The sequence below is a fragment of the Centroberyx affinis genome, unplaced genomic scaffold (assembly GCF_046629955.1).
Source record: "Centroberyx affinis isolate AG114_WGS23_722 - 3 ecotype Tasmania unplaced genomic scaffold, CSIRO-AGI_Caff_v1 ptg001078l_1, whole genome shotgun sequence".
Taxonomy (NCBI): Eukaryota; Metazoa; Chordata; class Actinopteri; order Beryciformes; family Berycidae; genus Centroberyx; species Centroberyx affinis.
The window spans coordinates 273,943-292,396 of NW_027279625.1; the positions used below are offsets into that span (position 1 = coordinate 273,943).

The 18,454-nt window shown below is 43.5% G+C and overlaps 2 protein-coding genes across 2 annotated transcripts; one reads left to right on the forward strand and one right to left on the reverse strand.

Moving 5' to 3' along the window:
• Window positions 1–39: 39 nt before the first annotated feature.
• cpdp (CPD photolyase) lies at window positions 40–5,305 on the forward strand. Its single transcript, XM_071523291.1, has 10 exons — window positions 40–160; window positions 391–731; window positions 826–974; window positions 1,424–1,606; window positions 1,916–2,074; window positions 2,594–2,792; window positions 3,466–3,618; window positions 3,820–3,941; window positions 4,104–4,263; window positions 4,373–5,305. The coding sequence occupies exons 1-10, from the start codon at window positions 138–140 to the stop codon at window positions 4,519–4,521; spliced, it is 1,638 nt and encodes a 545-aa protein (XP_071379392.1). The 5' UTR covers window positions 40–137; the 3' UTR covers window positions 4,522–5,305.
• Window positions 5,306–11,558: 6,253 nt separating this feature from the next.
• LOC139647352 (neuromedin-U receptor 1-like) lies at window positions 11,559–13,859 on the reverse strand. The gene is made up of 3 exons (XM_071523230.1): window positions 13,169–13,859; window positions 12,356–12,589; window positions 11,559–11,875 (listed from the first exon to the last, which is right to left on the reverse strand). The coding sequence occupies exons 1-3, from the start codon at window positions 13,857–13,859 to the stop codon at window positions 11,559–11,561; spliced, it is 1,242 nt and encodes a 413-aa protein (XP_071379331.1).
• Window positions 13,860–18,454: the final 4,595 nt, after the last annotated feature.

Sequence of the window (18,454 nt, forward strand, 5' to 3'; positions counted from 1 at the left end):
ACGTAACTGGTTCTGTAAGGGTCTGCGGGTGTTGTGTTTCTGGATGGACTGCTAAATCACCAGTGTGCTGGATATATCGCTGCTCTCTAGTTTCCTTGCTAATCTCATTCAAGCAGCTCGACTTTTACTCTCGCTGTATGCTGCATTGCACTTTCAGGAGGTATGTAACGCCGCCAGATGAATGCCAGTTACTATGAGGAGTTCACGTGTTCTTCACTTAGCTTGTCGTCCTGTTGTAACTTGCTTTTCTCTCGTATCTATCTTGTGTTTCTCGGTAGGGCAGGTTAGGGTTAGGGTTAGGGTGTTTCTCCCCAATTCCTTCTTATGTTTGCATGTTTTTGTCAATAATTGGAGAAATGGTTTAAGGCTCATCTTTTCTTCTGTACCAAGGCACGCATTGAAGCTTGTTACCCAGAACAAACAGAGGCCCGGCTTACTACTCACCTCCCTGACCGAGTTATCCCTCAGCCAAACCACCATGTCAGCAGGAAAACGCAGGGCAACTGCTGCCAAAGGTCCAAGTGCCAAGCAGCCGAAGTTTGCTCCACTGAAGGAGGAGAAGAAGGAGAGAGCAGATGGCTGGCTGCAGGAGCATGTGGTGCAGCAGAGGACAGAGAAGAAGGAAATTAAATTCAACAAAAAGCGCCTTCGTTTTATATCAGACACCCAAAAGATAAAGCAGGGCTCGGAGGGAGTCCTGTACTGGATGTTAAGGGACCATAGAATTCAAGGTAAAAATCTGACCAGCAGCACAGAGAGAAATTTCTTGGCTTACATTTTCTCCATTGGCAACATGTGTCTGTGTGTTTTTCCTCTGTGTTGTAGATAACTGGGCGCTGATCCGTGCACAGCAGCTTGCCTTGGCGGAGAACCTGCCGCTGCACATCTGTGTCTGCCTGGTTGTCCCCAAATCAGAGCTGTCCACTCTTCGACATTACAGTTTCATGCTGAAGGGTCTGGAGGAAGTCGCAAAGGTACAGACCTCACGCTTTTTCAGGAACAGAAAGTTTCCATTGTAGAGAGAGAGACACACACCTCCTCCATGTTCCCTTACTCAGTCTGGTTCACAGATCGGAGATGACTGGGCTTTAAACCTAAGGATGGGACGATATATCAAAATAAATATATCACAATACAAAAATGAATTGCGATATTAGCAACATTTTTTCCTGCTGTAGTAATCACAAATGAGACAGATTGCCCATCACAAGCTCTCCATCGAAATTCCATTTCTTGCACTTTGTAATGACATTTTTAAATTGTTGTTTACATTCTAGGAAGCCAGTGCCATTGCTAAAAATATTTACATGACAGCCATTTTCTTTGCCATTATCTCACTGATGTATGAGCTAGACATGGGCTCAATTGAATCCAAACCGTAGTCTGTGAGGCTTAGCTTTGCCCTTCTCCCCCGACCCAACAGGAGTGTAAAACCCTAGACATCCAGTTCCACTTGCTCCATGGGGCGGCGGGGCAGGTGCTGCCCGGCTTTGTGTCAGACCGCAGCCTGGGGGCCGTGGTGACGGACTTCTCCCCTCTCAGAGAGCCGCTGCAGTGGCTGGAGGATGTCAAAAAGGGGCTTCCAGAGGACATCCCCCTCATACAGGTAAAGACTCACACTCAGCAAGGTGATTTTGTTTTGGGCAGGGATGGGATGCGGGGCATTCCTATTAATTTCTACGGGAGGTTTTTGTTTTAGTCTTCCTGCCTCCCATTTCCCTGTCTTTTTTGCTGTCTTCATCACATCTCTACACATCTTTGTGTTTTCTGAATCCGAAGTAATTACATTTAAGCCTGACAGGGGATGTCATTGACCTCATACATGCCTCTGTGTATGTCCACTGTCTTTATTTGTGAGCGATCAATTACCACCTTATCTGTCCCATTAATGAAACATCTGCTTTGCCTTCCATAGGTGGATGCCCATAATGTTGTGCCCTGCTGGGTAGCATCCAATAAACTGGAGTATGCTGCCAGGACCATCAGGGGAAAGATTACCAAGCTTCTGCCAGAGTTCCTCACTGAGTTTCCTCTGGTGGACAAACACCCTTACACAGCATCAAGAACTGCCAAAGTAAGTGCTCTAATAACACGGGATGGGCTCACTGAGATTCCTATGAACACCAGTCGCTGGTTAAGTTGTGCTATTTTTAGTTTTTAGTTTTCTTAGATCAGCACAAGAAAAAACATTTAGAGAAGTGAGCTGTCAGCGAGCCTACAACAAAACAGCTGCTTCAAACCTTCAAACAGTGGTCTCCTCTCCTCTCTTGGCACATTATTTATTGATGGCTAAAGATATGCCATAGACTCTTCTGACTGTTCGAAAGTAAAATTTCTCTTCCCAAAACTACATATCGGAGCCTCAGGGGCGTGAGGTTCCACTGCAGCGGTTTGATTGATATGCCGTCCACAGGTTTGAGCTGTCACTAGCCTCTTAATGAGCTACGAGCTGAAGGTGAAAAGCCCAGACTTTCACTTCACTTCTTTTGATGTACGCACTTCTTAGTAACACCGGAGCGTATTTCAGCTCATCACTGTCAACTGTAGCCCCGACTGATTTTCTCTTCTCTTCTCTCTCGTCTTCACCTCACAGCCGGTGGATTGGGCCAGAGCTCTCACGTCGCTGCAGGTGGACAGAGCGGTGGGAGAGGTGGAGTGGGCTGAGCCTGGGAGCAGGTCAGGGATGGCCATGCTGGAGTCCTTCATCGATATGCGCCTCAAACACTTTGCTACCCACCGCAATGACCCAAACTCTGCTGCCCTCAGCCAGCTGTCCCCCTGGATCCGCTTCGGTCAGTAGAAAAAAAAAACAACTTAATGGGCATGAACTTAATGCCCTAGTGTCAGTAGTGTTTTCTTACTGTGAGCAGGATTCCCATAGTCATGGAAAACTAGGAAAATACATGAATTGTAGGGATGGGACAATATATCAAAATCGCAATATTAGCTAAATTTTATACTGCAAATGAGATGGCTTGCTCAAAACAATTTCACAAGCTTTCCATTGAAATTATCTTATTTGCACTTATGACTAGCAGGCCAATGCCATCGCTAGAAAGATTTGTGGCTCAGAAATAAACACAATTCTGCACATTCATACTTTGTTGTCATTTAACTTTTATTCATCACATCATATCGTGGTTGTATTGAATTGTGAGATAAGCATATTGTCCCATCCCTAATGAATTGGAAATACCTTGGTTAGTCATGGAAAAAAAACGTAGCATCTGTTCATCCAGAATGTGTAGGAACCCTGTTCGAATTTTTCTCAACTTACTCCTTTACCACCTCTTGCTCCCTCTTCCCACCGCTATCTGTGCTCTATTATTTCCTTCCACTCCACTTTCTCCTCTCTCCCATCTCTCTATCTCCATCCTTTATCCTGTCCACCTCTCTGCCTCCTTCACTACCTTCTTTAACCGTCTTTCCTTCTAACTGTCTCTCCCTGGCTCCGTCTCCCATCAGGCCACTTGTCAGCGCAGCGTGTGACGCTGCAGGTTCGGCACAGTGGGAAGAACGCAGGCGAGTCCGCCTCCTCCTTCATCGAGGAGCTGGTGGTGCGCAGGGAGCTGACTGACAACTTCTGCTTCTACAACAAGAAATACGACAGCATAGAGGGTCAGTTGAGATCTTATGAAATTGGTTACTGTTTGTGATGAGTATCCTCTGTAAGGCATCATTCACATGAACTTGCCAGCCAAATGAATTTATCCAAGTTTACAGTTTTGGGGTACATTTGATATTATGCACATCATAAAATCAGCTTTGTTGTTTGATTGAGTCCATTTTAAAACATTGCTTTATCTGTGTGGTGTCCAGGTGCTTATGAGTGGGCACAGAAGACCTTGAAAGATCACGCTAAAGACCCCAGGCCGTACGTCTACACACGGGAACAGCTGGAGAAAGCTAAGACTCATGACAAGCTCTGGAATGCAGCTCAGGTACCACATTTACTCCAAAACACCCAACAGACCTCACTGTATTCTTCCTATTTAAAGCATCGTATCCATCCTGGTTATTTATCACATAGTAGCTGAAGTCTTTGTTATGCGTTGTTTGAAAGTAGTATTAACAAGCTTTTCTTACCACTATCTCACCATCAGTACCAGATGGTCACTGAGGGGAAGATGCATGGTTTCTTGAGGATGTACTGGGCTAAAAAGATCCTGGAGTGGACGTCTTCGCCGGAGGAGGCGCTATCGATCGCCCTCTACCTGAATGACCGCTATGAGCTGGACGGGCAGGACCCTAATGGTTTTGTCGGTAAGTCACAGGCTGAATTGTTCTTATCTCATTCGTGTAAGGGTTGCACTGATTTACCTTAACTTTTCTCACAAATGCATCCTCTCTCCACTGCTTTCCCCTCCTCCAGGTTGTATGTGGTCTATATGCGGCGTCCATGACCAGGGCTGGGCAGAGAGACCCGTTTTTGGAAAGATCCGCTACATGAACTACAAAGGCTGCCTTCGCAAGTTTGATGTGGCTGGGTTTGAAAGAAAGTACTGTCCCAAAAACCTTTGAAGTATGAAGAGGTTCTGAAGGATGGAAAAAAAAATAGTCTGACACCCTGCATGTCATACAGGAAACGTTTTCTACAGCCTTTCTAGCTGCGGATTTTCTTCTGTTTTCTTTTGCTGCTTGTTCTCACAAAAGCATTGAGTATATAAATGCCTGGGGGACCGGGGCAATTGCTGTTACTGAATGTTCGGACAAGTTTATGTTTATCAAAACCATAAATTGTTTTCTGTTAATTTACTGTACAGTGTAGTATGGCAGCTAAACTTTTGGATGATAATAGTCGTCTATATGGTGCCTCGGTTGTAAGCATGACATTGTTGAGATTGTTTGGATGATAGACAGACCTTTTTATACGTTTTATATTACTGTATGTTTTTTTAAATTGAACACTACTAGTGCAGTACCCGTTCAGGCGTAGGCCCGGCTATTCCCAAAGTGGGGTACGCGTACCCCCGGGGGTACGCCAAAAACAAAAATCTGTAATACCCTCTCTGTGTCAAAAATAAACCCACACTTTAAAAAAAACACTTCAGTCACAGTAATTAACAGTCGGCAGTCGCATGATCTTTAGCAGTGTTTTTTTTCCCCACCTGCATTCTGCGAAGACCTGCCCCTACTCTGCCTCTGATTGGCTCTGACCCTGATCCATCTCGCTCCTCATGCCTAAACCTAACCAACCAAATATGAGAGGGCTTTTTACGAGGCTGAATAAAGAGCAAAATTGTTAATAACACTGTCATGTCTTCATATAGGCCTACTTTATGTTTGTTATACCGTAAAACTTCAATTAAAAGCCGAGTCCCAATTAAACGCTGAGTCCCTTTTACTGGCTGGGTGTGGCTACACGTTTTGACAAATACAGGCCGGTCTCAATTAGAAGCTGGTTGCCATTGACAAGTAATATTCATACTGGTTTAAATAAACAATTTGATAGTATTTCCCATCTTTGCTGAGCAAGAGTTTTGTGCGAAAGGAATGAAAGGCCTGTCCCATATAGACGCCTGTCCCAAATATAGGCCGGTTGATTTCAGCGTTTGAAGCAAATAAAAGCCCGGGCTATTAATTGAAGTTTTACGGCACTTCCTTTTTGTAGCAGGTTTGGGAACCACGGGCGTAGGCTATCAGTCGCTTGCTTTGAGCCCCGCTGCTGCACAGAGCGCTGTTCGCTTGTTTATTCAAAGTTTATTAATATTGAACGTGACAAGTGTCCAATCCGACACTGCACGTCCTTGGGTCCCCAGCAATACACCCGCCAAGTGTGAAGTAGATCGGAAAAACGGTTCTTGAGATATGCGAAGGACTCACATACAGACAGAGATTCCTTGCTTTATAGTATGATAACTAGACTTTGTAATCACCTCCGCCAAGGAGGTTATGTTTTCGGTGCCGTTTGTTTGTTTGTCTGGTAGCAGGATTACGGAAAAACTGCTGGCCCGATTTTCATGAAACCTCGTGGAAGGGTGTAGCATGGGCCAAGGAAGAGCCCATTCAATTTTGGAGCAGATCCGGATCCGACTTACGAACAAGCAATAATAGCATGCCGTTCTAGTTTTGTCCTGTCTTAAAATACTTGCTGTGCTTTCAGACTCCTAAACTATGTCCTCCTTTCATACCACTTAACTGTTCTCAGCAATGACCTCTCACTGTTTACTTATGCCAGATGTTGCTACTACACTGTATTTTATTTATAGCTTAAAAGAATTTTGCTTTTAACAGAGTAGACTGTTCCATTTGAGTAGTTATCAGTATTTTCTCAAAAGAATATACTCATTCAGTCATTTAGACTTCATTAGACTTAATTTTATTCAGAATTTATTATTTTTTTTAAAGTTACGTTTGACATGTGCAAGCTACTGTGTGAGACCTGTGGCATTCAGAACCATTTAATGTGTTTCCTTTGCTTCAGTGAACAGACTCTATTGAACTGTATTGGTTTTAAAACATATTTCTGCACCATACCTGTATAATGCCATCAACAAAAGGGTGACAAAATATAATTTGGATTAGACTGATCCTATGCAATGAATCCTAGTTTTTTCCATATACCCATATAGCCTCTAATCCAAAGAAGGAGACCCAATGTATGTACAGTATGTTAGTATGTTTCTGCCCTTATTTTGCAAGGCGAAAATTATGTCACAGTTGCAAATGTGGTTTTATTGAGCGCAGTAATTACACAGAGAAACACGGGCCGTTTCTAACTTACATAATTAACTGCACCCTCGGTATAAGTGGATGAAAGCAATCCCTTCAGGTGACAATGTGCTTTACAAAATCTCACAAATTACAGTATGAAACTTTGTGTTCCAGGCTTTTTAGTTAAGTTAGTTCATTCCAGAGGAAGGAGATAATATGTCTCCCAAGATAGTACTTTTTTGGTGCTAATTAGCCAAAGCAGTCCTGTGGTGGAGTTACAGGGGATGGCATTATCAGAGTGTGATGTACTGTATTACCCTTCAGTACAGTGGTTTCCTGGTTCCCAGGACCTGCTGTTGGTTTCCTTTTCCACCAGGTAGTTAATTGCATCCGCCTGGCTTCCCAGGTCTAAATCAGACTCTATTAGATGGCTGTATACCAGCAGGGCTCTCTGTCCCCAGGACCAGGACTGAGCACCACTGCTCTAGTATTAAATTAAGATACATTTTTATTCTTTTGCTCTTTTTATCATTGACAAGCTCATGTGTGCCTTTACCAAACAGCAAACCTGACTGTTCATGCCAACATAGAACATCTAATTACAACTTTCAACTACGTTTCTTAGACAATTACTATGATTTTGTTGCCTAAACCCAAAAATCCCTGTATGTAAAAGATAAAAGCATCCATGTTTTAATTGCCTCCCTTGGTCCTATATTGCACAGTGGAAAACCAATTATATTCTTACAAACTTGTCACATAAAAGAATAAAAGTAAAAATTCCTTAACAGCATGAGTCCAGTTGGTAGTGGTCTCTGGTCTATCTCCAATACAGCATGGCTTATTTGAATGGGTTCTTCCAACCAAACCAGTCCAACAATAGCTTCATTATCTTCCTGATGAAGTCCAGCGTGGGAGTACGAGCTGAAAGGATGCCCATATATAGATGTTCTTCCTCCAGTGCAACTGTAAACACATGTGCCATGTTTTATATAAAGAGTTATTTCATACAGGTGCAGACACTCAGTATTTCACTAAACACTGAATACACACTCAAATAAGATGTTGCTGGAAATCTTCAAGCTCAGCTGTTTTTTTTTAATGTTTTTTTCTTTTTGATGGTGGCATTTCTGCTTTATTAGTTTGCAGCAGAGAGTGACAGGAACATTCAAACCCACAGTGTTGCTCAGACATACTGAGGGTCTTCAGCCCACTGAGCCAGCAGGGCGTCTGACATGCTTAGTGTTTAACCAGCTGCAGTTGAGGAGATGTGGAATCTGCCAGAGGGAACTGGCTGGCTCTGATGGGCAGTCGCTAAGTTTTAGGAATTAATCTATTCAGCCACCCATTGCTGAAAATAGCTCAGCTAATGTTAACATGGTGTCTCCGCACTTCAGCCAGCACACCGATCATACAGCTTGGACTGGAGCCCTTTCTCACTGAGAGAATATAAAGACTGTCTCAGTGAACTTTGTTTGGTGCCCACATTACCAGTCTGCTAGCACTGGAACTACCTCAGGTAAATGTCAAAAAAAACAACCAAAAAAAAAAACCCATGACTTCCCCACTCTCCAGGGGACAGTCTGCCTCCTGCCTGTGCAGTAGTATGAGTCATATTAGTGCAAGAGCACAGGACTATAGACATGAGAGTGCAGTCACAGCACAAAGCATGTGTCCTGGGATTTACCTGTCTTTTGTGCAATAGCTTGCGTATGAATTGGGCAGACAGCTAATCTCGCCCGCCAAGACTGATATGACAGGGAGAAAATGAAAACGACGAAGCAGTGGCAGAATTCAATCACTGTGCTGTTGATATCCCTCTCTGCCAATCCCTCATATCTACCAGAGTTTACCCTCTGAATTAGGTTTTAGCTGAATCATTGCCTGCATTGACATTCAGCAGTGTCTTAAGTACATTTCTCTACATGTGAGCTCACTGTACTTGGTGCTCTGCTGGATGTTGGTAACCTTGACACTCCAGTATTTGAAGGGGAGAAAATAGCTTCAACAAATGTTTTACTCTCTTAAAACATTTTCAGTCACTGGCAAGGTTATCTTAGAAGAAAATTCATTCCTCGACGTCCAGCTTTCGCCCGCCTTTGGAATCTGTTGTCCCCATTGGTGTTGAGGCTTTTTTCAGAATCATTTTTCATTTTCTTCGTGTTCAACCTCGATTTCAGAGACTCTTCAAGATAAAAAAATATGTTTTGAAAGGTACAATTCTAGGCCCAAAAAGCTCTCAGTAGTACCTGGGGCTCATATCACCATAGTGTTGGAAGAATGTTTTTTTACAGATTGGTGGTGACTATAGGTATTTGGGGCTGCAAATATCAGTGTTTTCACTGTTTTTGTGATTATCTGGAGGTACGCATGCAATCAAATGTTATGACGAAGTAAATTATCACAAGTTCAGCATTTCTTATGCTCCACTCCACTGCTGGGTTAGGGTATTATAGGGTTTTGGGTATCTGGCTGTTTGTATTGAATTGTAAACCAACTTTCCAACTCCAGTCAGACCAGCAGTCTCCATTCTTACCGTAGGCTGAAACTCATCTGTTTCACATCCCCTCTCCCATATAATCTTCCTCTACTCTGTCTAATATGCTTTTATCTTGAAGTAAAAAAAAAAATCCTGTCTACTGCTCATTTGCTGTCATTTCTGTCTTTTCTTTCCTAGCACTTGTCTTACATGATGATTCTTGGGTCGCAATATTTTTTGGCTCTGAGATTTTTGGCTCTGAGCTTCACATTCCTTACTATGCGTTGCTTGTAATGTTGGTAATTTATAATTTGAGGCTTAATTTACTGTTGCACTAATTGAACAGGAGCATCAGTTAAGGTATCTTCTGAGTCAAAACATGTCATTGCGGTGCATATAAATCATTTACATGAACTTCTGTGTTGGCTGGGTTTGCTGTGATGTGTGACCAAAATCTTGGCAAGCTTATAATTCATATTGAGATTCACATCTACTTTGTATTGTTTCCAAAAGAAGGGGACAAAGTGAATCCTGGGTGAATCCTGAAACGTGAATTTTTGTCCAAAACAGAACATGTTGAAAATCAATATCAGCTTCTAAATTTCTCTTCTTCTCATTTTTGTGAGTGAATGTTAGATATAAAACAAACCATATTTCTCATTTGGGTTGATTTTTATTTTTGTTTTGCAGAGCCCACGTCCTGCTCATATAATTCTTTGAAGTTTAATGATACTGTCTGATTGTTTTCTATTGTGTCAGGGGTGGTACTCAGAACCATGCTCATGACTGAAAACCATTACGTGGGTAATATCATAATGTAATCTCTATTTGTGGATCCGCTGGGCGCAAACTAAATGTTGTATTCTGTCATGGTAATGGAAGTTGTGAGCAGATTGCTTTTCATTAGCGCTGATGTGGCACACTGATAACACTCGTCTGTCAGTATCAGTCAATTTGCTCATCTCTGTCTCTCCGTCAGTCTGTCCTCCTGCTTCTTCTCCTCATTCATTCTTTACCTTCATTTATCCAAATAAAAAAAAAAAACATTCTGTTTCATAAGTGTAGCCTGATTGCATCTTGACCTGGTGACTTCTCCTTCTTCTCCCCCTCTTCCCTCCCTCTCCTCCCCCTCAGCATCATCACCAAATACAGAAATCTGTTTTCTCCTGTCACCCAAAGTCGTGATCAGACGGCACACTAGAAAGCTTCGGCTTTTGGGATGGAATACTTTCTTCGTCTCACTAATCATAAATGACTTGCATTGCAGGCAGCAGCTAACGCACCGTCAGGGAAGCATCTCTCTGCCCCGCAGCTGGCCGCTCTGTATGAGCCTGGGCAGCGTGAACACTGGAGGAGTGCAGCGGCAGAGAGGTATGTATGTTTCAGGGCTAAAATAATACCAGGAGCATTGGGTCTGCATGGCACAAAAGGACTGCCATGGAATACAGTAACCGTATAATCATATGTAATATTTTCAAGGGTACACACTGAGATACACATACATGCTTATTTTAAATAACAGAAAGTATAACTACATCAGATCCTGTACATTAGCAAAAGTGTTGCTGATAAATACTGGTGTGTTCTATAGAACTGTCTACAAAACCATTTACAATGTAAGACATTTACATAAAACAGCCACAATGACAACAATAATCAACCTGTACAATCTGTTCCTGTCAGGAGAGCAATAACTTAGGCAAATACTTACTTATGTGGTCCGGACGTTATTATGTACATTTTGTTGATTAGGTTTCAAATCAATTCATAGAATTCTTATTTATAGATACATCCCTATTATTGTAGCCTGCCGCATTCATAAATAATAGCATTGCACAACACAATTATCCAAGCGATATGCAAGGGACTATATTATGACTCATGTATTATGCATTGGCTTTTAAATACATTATGCCTAAGGTATTTTCAGAACATATTTGAAATACTTGGAAGGCACATGATTATTTAACTTTCTCACAAGTGATAAAGACTGTAGGCCCAGACATTCATGATCTCATGTTGATTCTTCAGTCAAGACCGTTGCCATTGTCAGCTCCTGATGAAACCTATTCATTCCCAGTCTTTTCAGACTGGAGGACGTCAGCTATGTTCCTGCCCTTGGTTTTATGCTGGAGCCTCTGTGCATCCATTCTCTGCTGTGAAAACATGTCTGGCTGGTATTTGCACTCTGAGCTGTACAGCAGTAAATAAGAATGGCTGGAAATATGAAGCTTTATATTAGACATGCAATGAATACATTCACTTAATTCACAAAATGGTAATTGTTTCCTTTAGAGTTACATTCCCCATGCATAAAAATGTTGTTGTCACATTATTTCTGTGGTAATTTCATTGTTCACCAAGGCTTTTTCTGAGAGGTCTCATCTTGTTTTGGGTCTAGGATTAGCCTCAGCCCATCTCAGTGTTAGATGGGGCTTCCGTCGTTGTGTGTTTTCTCACACACGGTGCTGCGCGGGGTCATCTGCAACCTCCGGAGGGCCGGTGCTCCACAGGTGGCGGAGTGACACGTGACGTGCCTGAACATCTCTCTGAAGCGGGTGGACATGAGGTTGTACAGGATGGGGTTGATGGCGGAGCTGAGGTAGAAGCACACCCCGGAGATGATGTGCACGTGCTCGAAGATCTTGAGGTGCTGCGCGGACCAGGTGTCGATGTAGCTCCACATCAGGCGGTCCACATGGAAGGGAGCCCAGCACAGGCCGAACACAACCACCAGCACACCTGGCAGCCAGGACACAGAACAGATGAATGATGGGAAAACGGACAGATAGGTTGCACTGCATCTTAACAAGTCATTTAGTCTATTATTGAGTCCTAAAATCATAATTTTCCTTAACATAAGTAAAAAAAATCTGCCAATGGGGTTAGGTAATTTAATTTGTTTCCAATGCAAATCAACTTGTTTCAAGATATTGACACTCATTTCTAGAAAACTGAAACCAAATATGAAGGATATGAAGGATTTGAAGGTTGAATATGAGACTAAATGACTTGTTAAGATGGACTTTTTTTGCAGTGTGATGAAAAAAGGAACAAAGACAAGGCATATGGGCACAGTATATACATGCTCGTACACACACACACACACACATAGATGCACATGCACACGCTCATCCACACATTTACATGCACGGTCGATTTAAATTCACCTCGCTGCTCATTAGCAACTTGGGGTGAAATTTTGTTTAAATGACACCTTACACAGCATTTTGGTGACTTGCCGGTGGCGCATCCGCTGCTTCTGCTTGTTGGAGTCGGAAAGGCACTCTGGCCCAAAGCTTGACCTGGCCTCCACCACCCTCATTACCCTCTCCCTGTGCAGCCGCAAGCCGATGAGCAGGTACAGAACGCTGATTATCAGCATGGGCAGCAGGAAGAAGAACAGCGTGGTGATGAGGATGATCAGGTTGTACATCCAGGTGGGCTTGACCAGACCTGAGGATGGAGATCAGCGGAGGATGTAATTACTGTTCAGCAAAACATAATATTCACTGTAACAATGTGGGTTTTATGCATAATTTTTATGCTTTTTATTGACTGTATTGAAACAGAGCTGTAGATAGGCTATGGTTGATCCCAGATCTATCATGGGTATTATGTAGCTCCATACATGTGTGTTCCCATCAGGGCCGGCTCTAAACTTCTGGAGGCCCTGGGCAAAATTTTCTGTGGAGGCCCCCATTTAAGACAAATCCTACCCACCATCAAGCAATAAAGAGTAAAAATGTAGTGTTTAAAGCATTGTATGTTTGTTACCTGTTATATGATACAGCACATCAAAATAAAAGCACATCAAAAAAATCAAAGGTGAATGTGGCTCTCTCCACTTGTGGGGACATGAGCTTAAAATGAAGACTTTCAAGGAGGCCTTTTGATTGGTTTTATGATCACTGGCATGTAATGTTTCCAATAAGAACAGTAACACATTTTTTTGTTTGAAAGTATAAAAAATACATTAAAGGATGCGTGAGGCCCTGAGCCTCTAGGGAGAACCGGCTCTGGCTCTGTACTTACCACACATGGCAGACTGGGGGAACTCCCGTCCGAACCTGGGAGGCAGCACCATGACCCCGTGCAGACTGGTGTTGGGCACGGCGCACAGCATGGACAGCACCCACAGTGTGCCGATGACCCGCTTGGCGTGGGCGCGGGTGGTCACGCGCCTGACCTTGAGCGGGTGCACCACGGCCACGTAGCGCTCCACGCTGAGCGCCGTGACGTTGAGGATGGAGGCGAAGCAGACGGTCTCGAACAGGAAGGTCTTGAAGTAGCAGCCGCCCTCGCCCAGCAGGAAGGGGTAGTTCTGCCACATCTCGTACAGCTCCAGCGGCATGCCCAGCAGCAGCACCAGCAGGTCGGATGCCGCCAGGCTCAGCAGGTAGTAGTTGGTGGGCGTCTGCATCACCCTGTAGCGCACGATGACGGCGCAGGTCAGGGCGTTACCCACGGCGCCCACCAGGAAGATGGCGAGGAAGGTGAGGCACACCGGAAGGAACGCGGGGGACCTCAGTGGGCCCAGGTACTTGGCCAGGTACTCCTCCTCACTCAGGCACATATCATCCAGGTCCCGTGCCGTGGCGTCGGCCAACGCCCAGGAGATATTCATCCCGCACGCCACAGCGGCCTCGGGGCAGCCCAGGTCATCCTGCAAAGCGGTGGCAAGGGAGGCGGAAAGAGCCACGAAGGAGCAGTTCAGCACAGCCATCGTGGCTGTCGGCAAGAAGGACAGGGGCTACCGAGCCTAATGGGGCGAACAGAGAGGAGAATGAGAGGTGAATTTTACAATAAGAAAGTGACAAATAATGATGCTGTGGCCCACTGAACAAACAGCAGCTGCTTACCTTGTTTATAGGAGGATCTGGAGAAAGTGATTGAGAAAGAGAGTCAGAGGTAGACTCAGTAATGGGGCCATAACTGTTAAAATACAATCAGATTGGCGGCTGTTGGCTATCAAATGAAACACTTTAATCTAATTTAAAGGAAAAAAAAGAATGCTGAAAGTATTCATCCTCGAAAACTTCAACAATACTTTAGCACACCTCTTGCTTTTTTCTCAACACTGTTAATTCTGTTTCTTCAAACACCAAATCATCTGGTCTGTTGGATCTAAAATGTGCTGTTTTCACATAAAGGGGGAAAAAGCAATGACTATTCACTACTGTGACTTCTAACTAAGTCAGAAAATGAATTGTACAACTGTTAGTTGTATATTTCTAGAGGTAAAAACAGCCCACTTTTTAATGCCTTCCCTACTCTATTTTCAAAGAACATATCCCCCCAAAAAAAAAAAAAAATAGACATGACATACTGTACCTTTGTCCAGTGGCAACCTACTATACACTCATCGATCACTTCACACACATTATTCATATCAGTATAAATGCAAATCTCTCTTCTGACCATCGTTGCCAGGCAGCCTTTACTTAGCACTCACTTATAACAATTAGCAGTGATGTGATGTTTATGCTGAAAACCTAAACTGGTTCATTTATCCATCCGACATGCAAAAGAGTTATTAGGATAAGTTCACCTCTGTAAGTGAAAACGCACCTTCAGTTTGAGGTTCTCCTCTTCTTCCTCAGAAGACGAACGAGAGAGGAGAAGTGAGAAGATCTGTGTCCGTCGTGTTTCCCTCCATCCTGTAGTTTGTTTATCTGCCACTTGATCTTTAGTGCTTGAGTGCATGAGAGCTGCTCCGACTTCCCGTCTTTGTGCGCTGGAGAGCTGAGAGCCACAAAGACTTTCTCTTCACCCCACCTCTCTCTCTCTCTCTCTCTCTCTCTCTGCTCTCTCCTCTCTCTCTCCCCACCCCACTTCTCTCTGTCTCTGTTTCTCTCTTCATCACTGGAGCATCAGATTTTGCAACCTTCTGCCCTCTCTCCATCTCCACTTCCACCACTTTACCCTTCTTTCTCTCATTTGCACACACACACACACACACACACACACACACACACTTTCATTACCATCATGTCTATCTTTGAATCCACTGGGACTCTATACCTCTTCGTCCTCCATTCTATTACTTTTCCCCATTCTAAGACCGCCATCCATTCAATGTGAAAATTAAGGTTCAGATTGCTGTGACCCTGGAGCCATCACCTATGGCCCGAGTGTGTATATGAAGTGGGAGCGTATATAAAAATATCCCAAGTCAAAGACAAACAACAGAAGGGGTCTTGCTGAGTACATGAAGTCATAAACCATCATGAAAATGTAGAAAATTACATCCTATCTCTCATTTGCTATTGCTCAGAGAACAGGCAACAAATGGTGCCAATAACTGTGGATGCAGTGAATAGCACAATAAAGCAATAAAGCGTGTCAGTAATTGTGGCACCTGTCTGTTGGAGTATACAACCTATTTCACAATGAAAATAAAAGTTTTATTTCACCAAAGTCTAGCATATACAGCATGTTGCTCTTATGCTCATTAGTTGCTTTATCTGTCATATAATTTTTAGCTTTTTATTTAGTCATTTTTTACCATATAGCAATAAATATGAAGGGAGATGTTTGCCTGCCACTACACAAGTGAATACATGAAAAATACTAAGAAAAGAGCACATTTCATATTTGGATGGTTTATTTCAGCCAAATACAGCTACAATACCATGCTTCAAGCAGCTGGCCACTGAGGAGTCGTGTTTAGCAAATGAATTTAGCAAATGTTAGTAGGCTTTTAGTTCCAGCTGTTGGAGCAAGTTGGTATATATACATAGGGACCATAATACATAGGGACCAATGCATCCTGTGCAATATGATATGGTACGATATTGGTATGGTATGATGATGTTATTTTTGTTGTTATTTCCCATCATGTCCCTACATCCAGCCCAATCTAAGCTGTGCTGTGTGATCAGCAGAATCCTATTACATCTTATTTCATCACATCTGCAGCCAGTACCAACAGCCAGACAGGGAAGAAATTCATGGAATAGAAATAAGGGTAAAAATATCTCGACAAGACGCGCCGATTTCAACTGAGTCACATATTGCTCCGCCATACCTTATGTTCCGGTGTTAAACGCATGTGAGTCATCAGGCTTGTTATTAGGCTTGAATACTTTAAAACACTGTAGTCTTTAGAGCCTCCATGAATATTTTCCCTCCACTGGACATCAAAAGCCTAAATAACCTGGGGGGTGCTTTATGTTTGCATTAGCCTTCTACTGGGGAATATTTCTATATGTGTACAGGGAAGAGTTGAAATTATAGCTGACATGCTGAGGTTTGGATGGCTAATGAAAGCGTAGGTAGGCCCGACCAGAAGCTCATCCTATACAGTGTATTTACAGACAGGCAAGAATAGGGACGGGGGGAATTATGGGTGCAATCAATCACTGACAGAGCTTATGTCACAGAGCAGAAAATTCATGGTTTTGTCTGGCTGCACACACCCAAATGATTGTCTCCTGTATCTTGAAGCTGCACCCCCCCCCCCTCTCCTCTCCTCTCCTCTCCTCTCCTCTCCTCTCCTCTCCCCTCCCCTCCCCTCCCCTCCCCTCCCCTCCCCTCCCCTCCCACACACACGCACCCTCCCACTGCCCTGTTCCTCTGTCTCCCTCTGTCACCTCCCTCCCTGGTGGTATGTAATTCAATCACATCTTTTAATCCCAATGCAGGGGGCTCCAATATTGCCCTGGCATGAAGCTGACATATTCCGGCTGCTGACTCCATTTAGCCGCACGATAATTAGGCTCCTGCATCGGAGTGAGTGAGACCCAAAGCTCTTAATTGCAACGTTACGCCCTCAAGAGCCAGTCTAAGGCAACAGTGGCTATTTCTTTATTTAGCATCACCGTACGTTTTATAGTGTGCCACGAGTAATCTTTGTGGAAATTATCCGTTGTGATTACACAGTATCATATAAGAATGGATGTCAGTGAGCATGTCAAAAGGATTGCATTGCATACGGCTCTCCGGTGTGCTCATTGCTTCCTTTTTATCACTTATGCCAGTGGAGCTTGCATAAAAGAGTCGCGCCTCCAATTGAAGCGCAGTCTAGACTCAGTATAGCAACACCTGTGGCACGAGCATCACCCAAATAATAGCTCTGTTTGTCTCTATTGTCTATTTTTGCACTGTATGGAAAACATCCTCGCTCATAACTGGCTGACTGAGCGCTAACTAAGTGCATGCGGAGTCTTCAAGCTATTTTTCAGCTGTAAATTATTTGCTTATGCTTGTATTGTTTGCAAAATGAACAACAGGAGTGAATAGGCCTATTGCAGCGTGTCTGACAGAAAGGTTGAGAACAACTCCCACGGCTTCTCACTGTTCTGCCTGTATCCAAGGATGTTCCTTTTAAATACCAAACAGTGAATTAGTATCCAATAACAATTCTCCTGTTACCAAGTTACACAGCTACCTCAACTCTCCCAACACTGCACTTTTGAGCTTTAAGCCGCGCCACTGGCTAACCCATTCATCTGCAGTATTTCCATGGTTTATGGCTGCTAATGAATTTCATTATAAGTTTGAGTAATTGTGTGCTATTTCACCGTGAGAGCTTAATTGCATCCTTCTCATTTGAAGGTTTTTTTGTTATTGCCGGTGTAAAAACTGGCACCTTAGAAATACATAGGTCAGTATTCAGGGCTCACTCTCCATTAAAGTGGATGGAGAAAAGAGGTTGTTTTTTGTTACTGAGGGCTGTTAATGAATGGACATTATTTATATGCAGTAATGCAGCACTGATAACAGGGACGCTGGCATTTTTCTAACCATGAATCCAATTACTTTTAAACAAAATTGACATTTAAATGTATTCTTTCAATGTTAACTGAGTGCATTTTGCATTCATTTTCAAATGTGTGTGTGTGTGTGTGTGTGTGTGTGTACCTGCATGCCTTTTTGAGTGCGTCTACGTGCGCGTGTTTGCAATGGGTCGATGTATTAAAGAGGCCAGCAGAGAGGTTCTCTTTCATTTGAACTCAGCCAGCAGCATGCCTCCATCACAGTGTCCATTACGAGGAGTGACACAGTTGGAGAAACATTAATGCCTGCTGGAGTGTGTCCTGCATCACACTGATCAGCACACCAGTGGCTCTTCAGAGCTGCAGCTGGTGAGTGGACAGTGGAGAGCAGCCTCTTCCAAAGCAGGGAGGGGAGTGCTGCTGTACGGCCAAGCAGGAGCGCCAGCATTTCACGGCTGTTGCTTTGTTTCTGGTTATCGGTTTGCTCATTTAATACGAATCACATTAGAAAGGATTCAAAACCCATACAAAATGTTAGCTTTTTTACATTATGCTGCATTGTACTGGAGAGACTGTCGCGAATCAGTAGACTTAGCAAGCG

Bases quoted from the DNA above. Each gene is read 5' to 3' on its own strand.
- cpdp (XM_071523291.1), top strand. From the start codon at position 138: ATGCTGCATTGCACTTTCAGGAG. The intron at 1,607-1,915 runs GTAAAGACTCAC...TGCCTTCCATAG, and splicing joins AGGACATCCCCCTCATACAG to GTGGATGCCCATAATGTTGT. The intron at 2,793-3,465 runs GTCAGTAGAAAA...GTCTCCCATCAG, and splicing joins GTCCCCCTGGATCCGCTTCG to GCCACTTGTCAGCGCAGCGT.
- LOC139647352 (XM_071523230.1), bottom strand. From the start codon at position 13,859: ATGGCTGTGCTGAACTGCTCCTTCGTGGCTCTTTCCGCCTCCCTTGCC. The intron at 12,590-13,168 runs GTAAGTACAGAG...CTCCATCCTCAG, and splicing joins CCCCCAGTCTGCCATGTGTG to GTCTGGTCAAGCCCACCTGG. The intron at 11,876-12,355 runs GTAAGGTGTCAT...CCTGGCTGCCAG, and splicing joins GCAAGTCACCAAAATGCTGT to GTGTGCTGGTGGTTGTGTTC.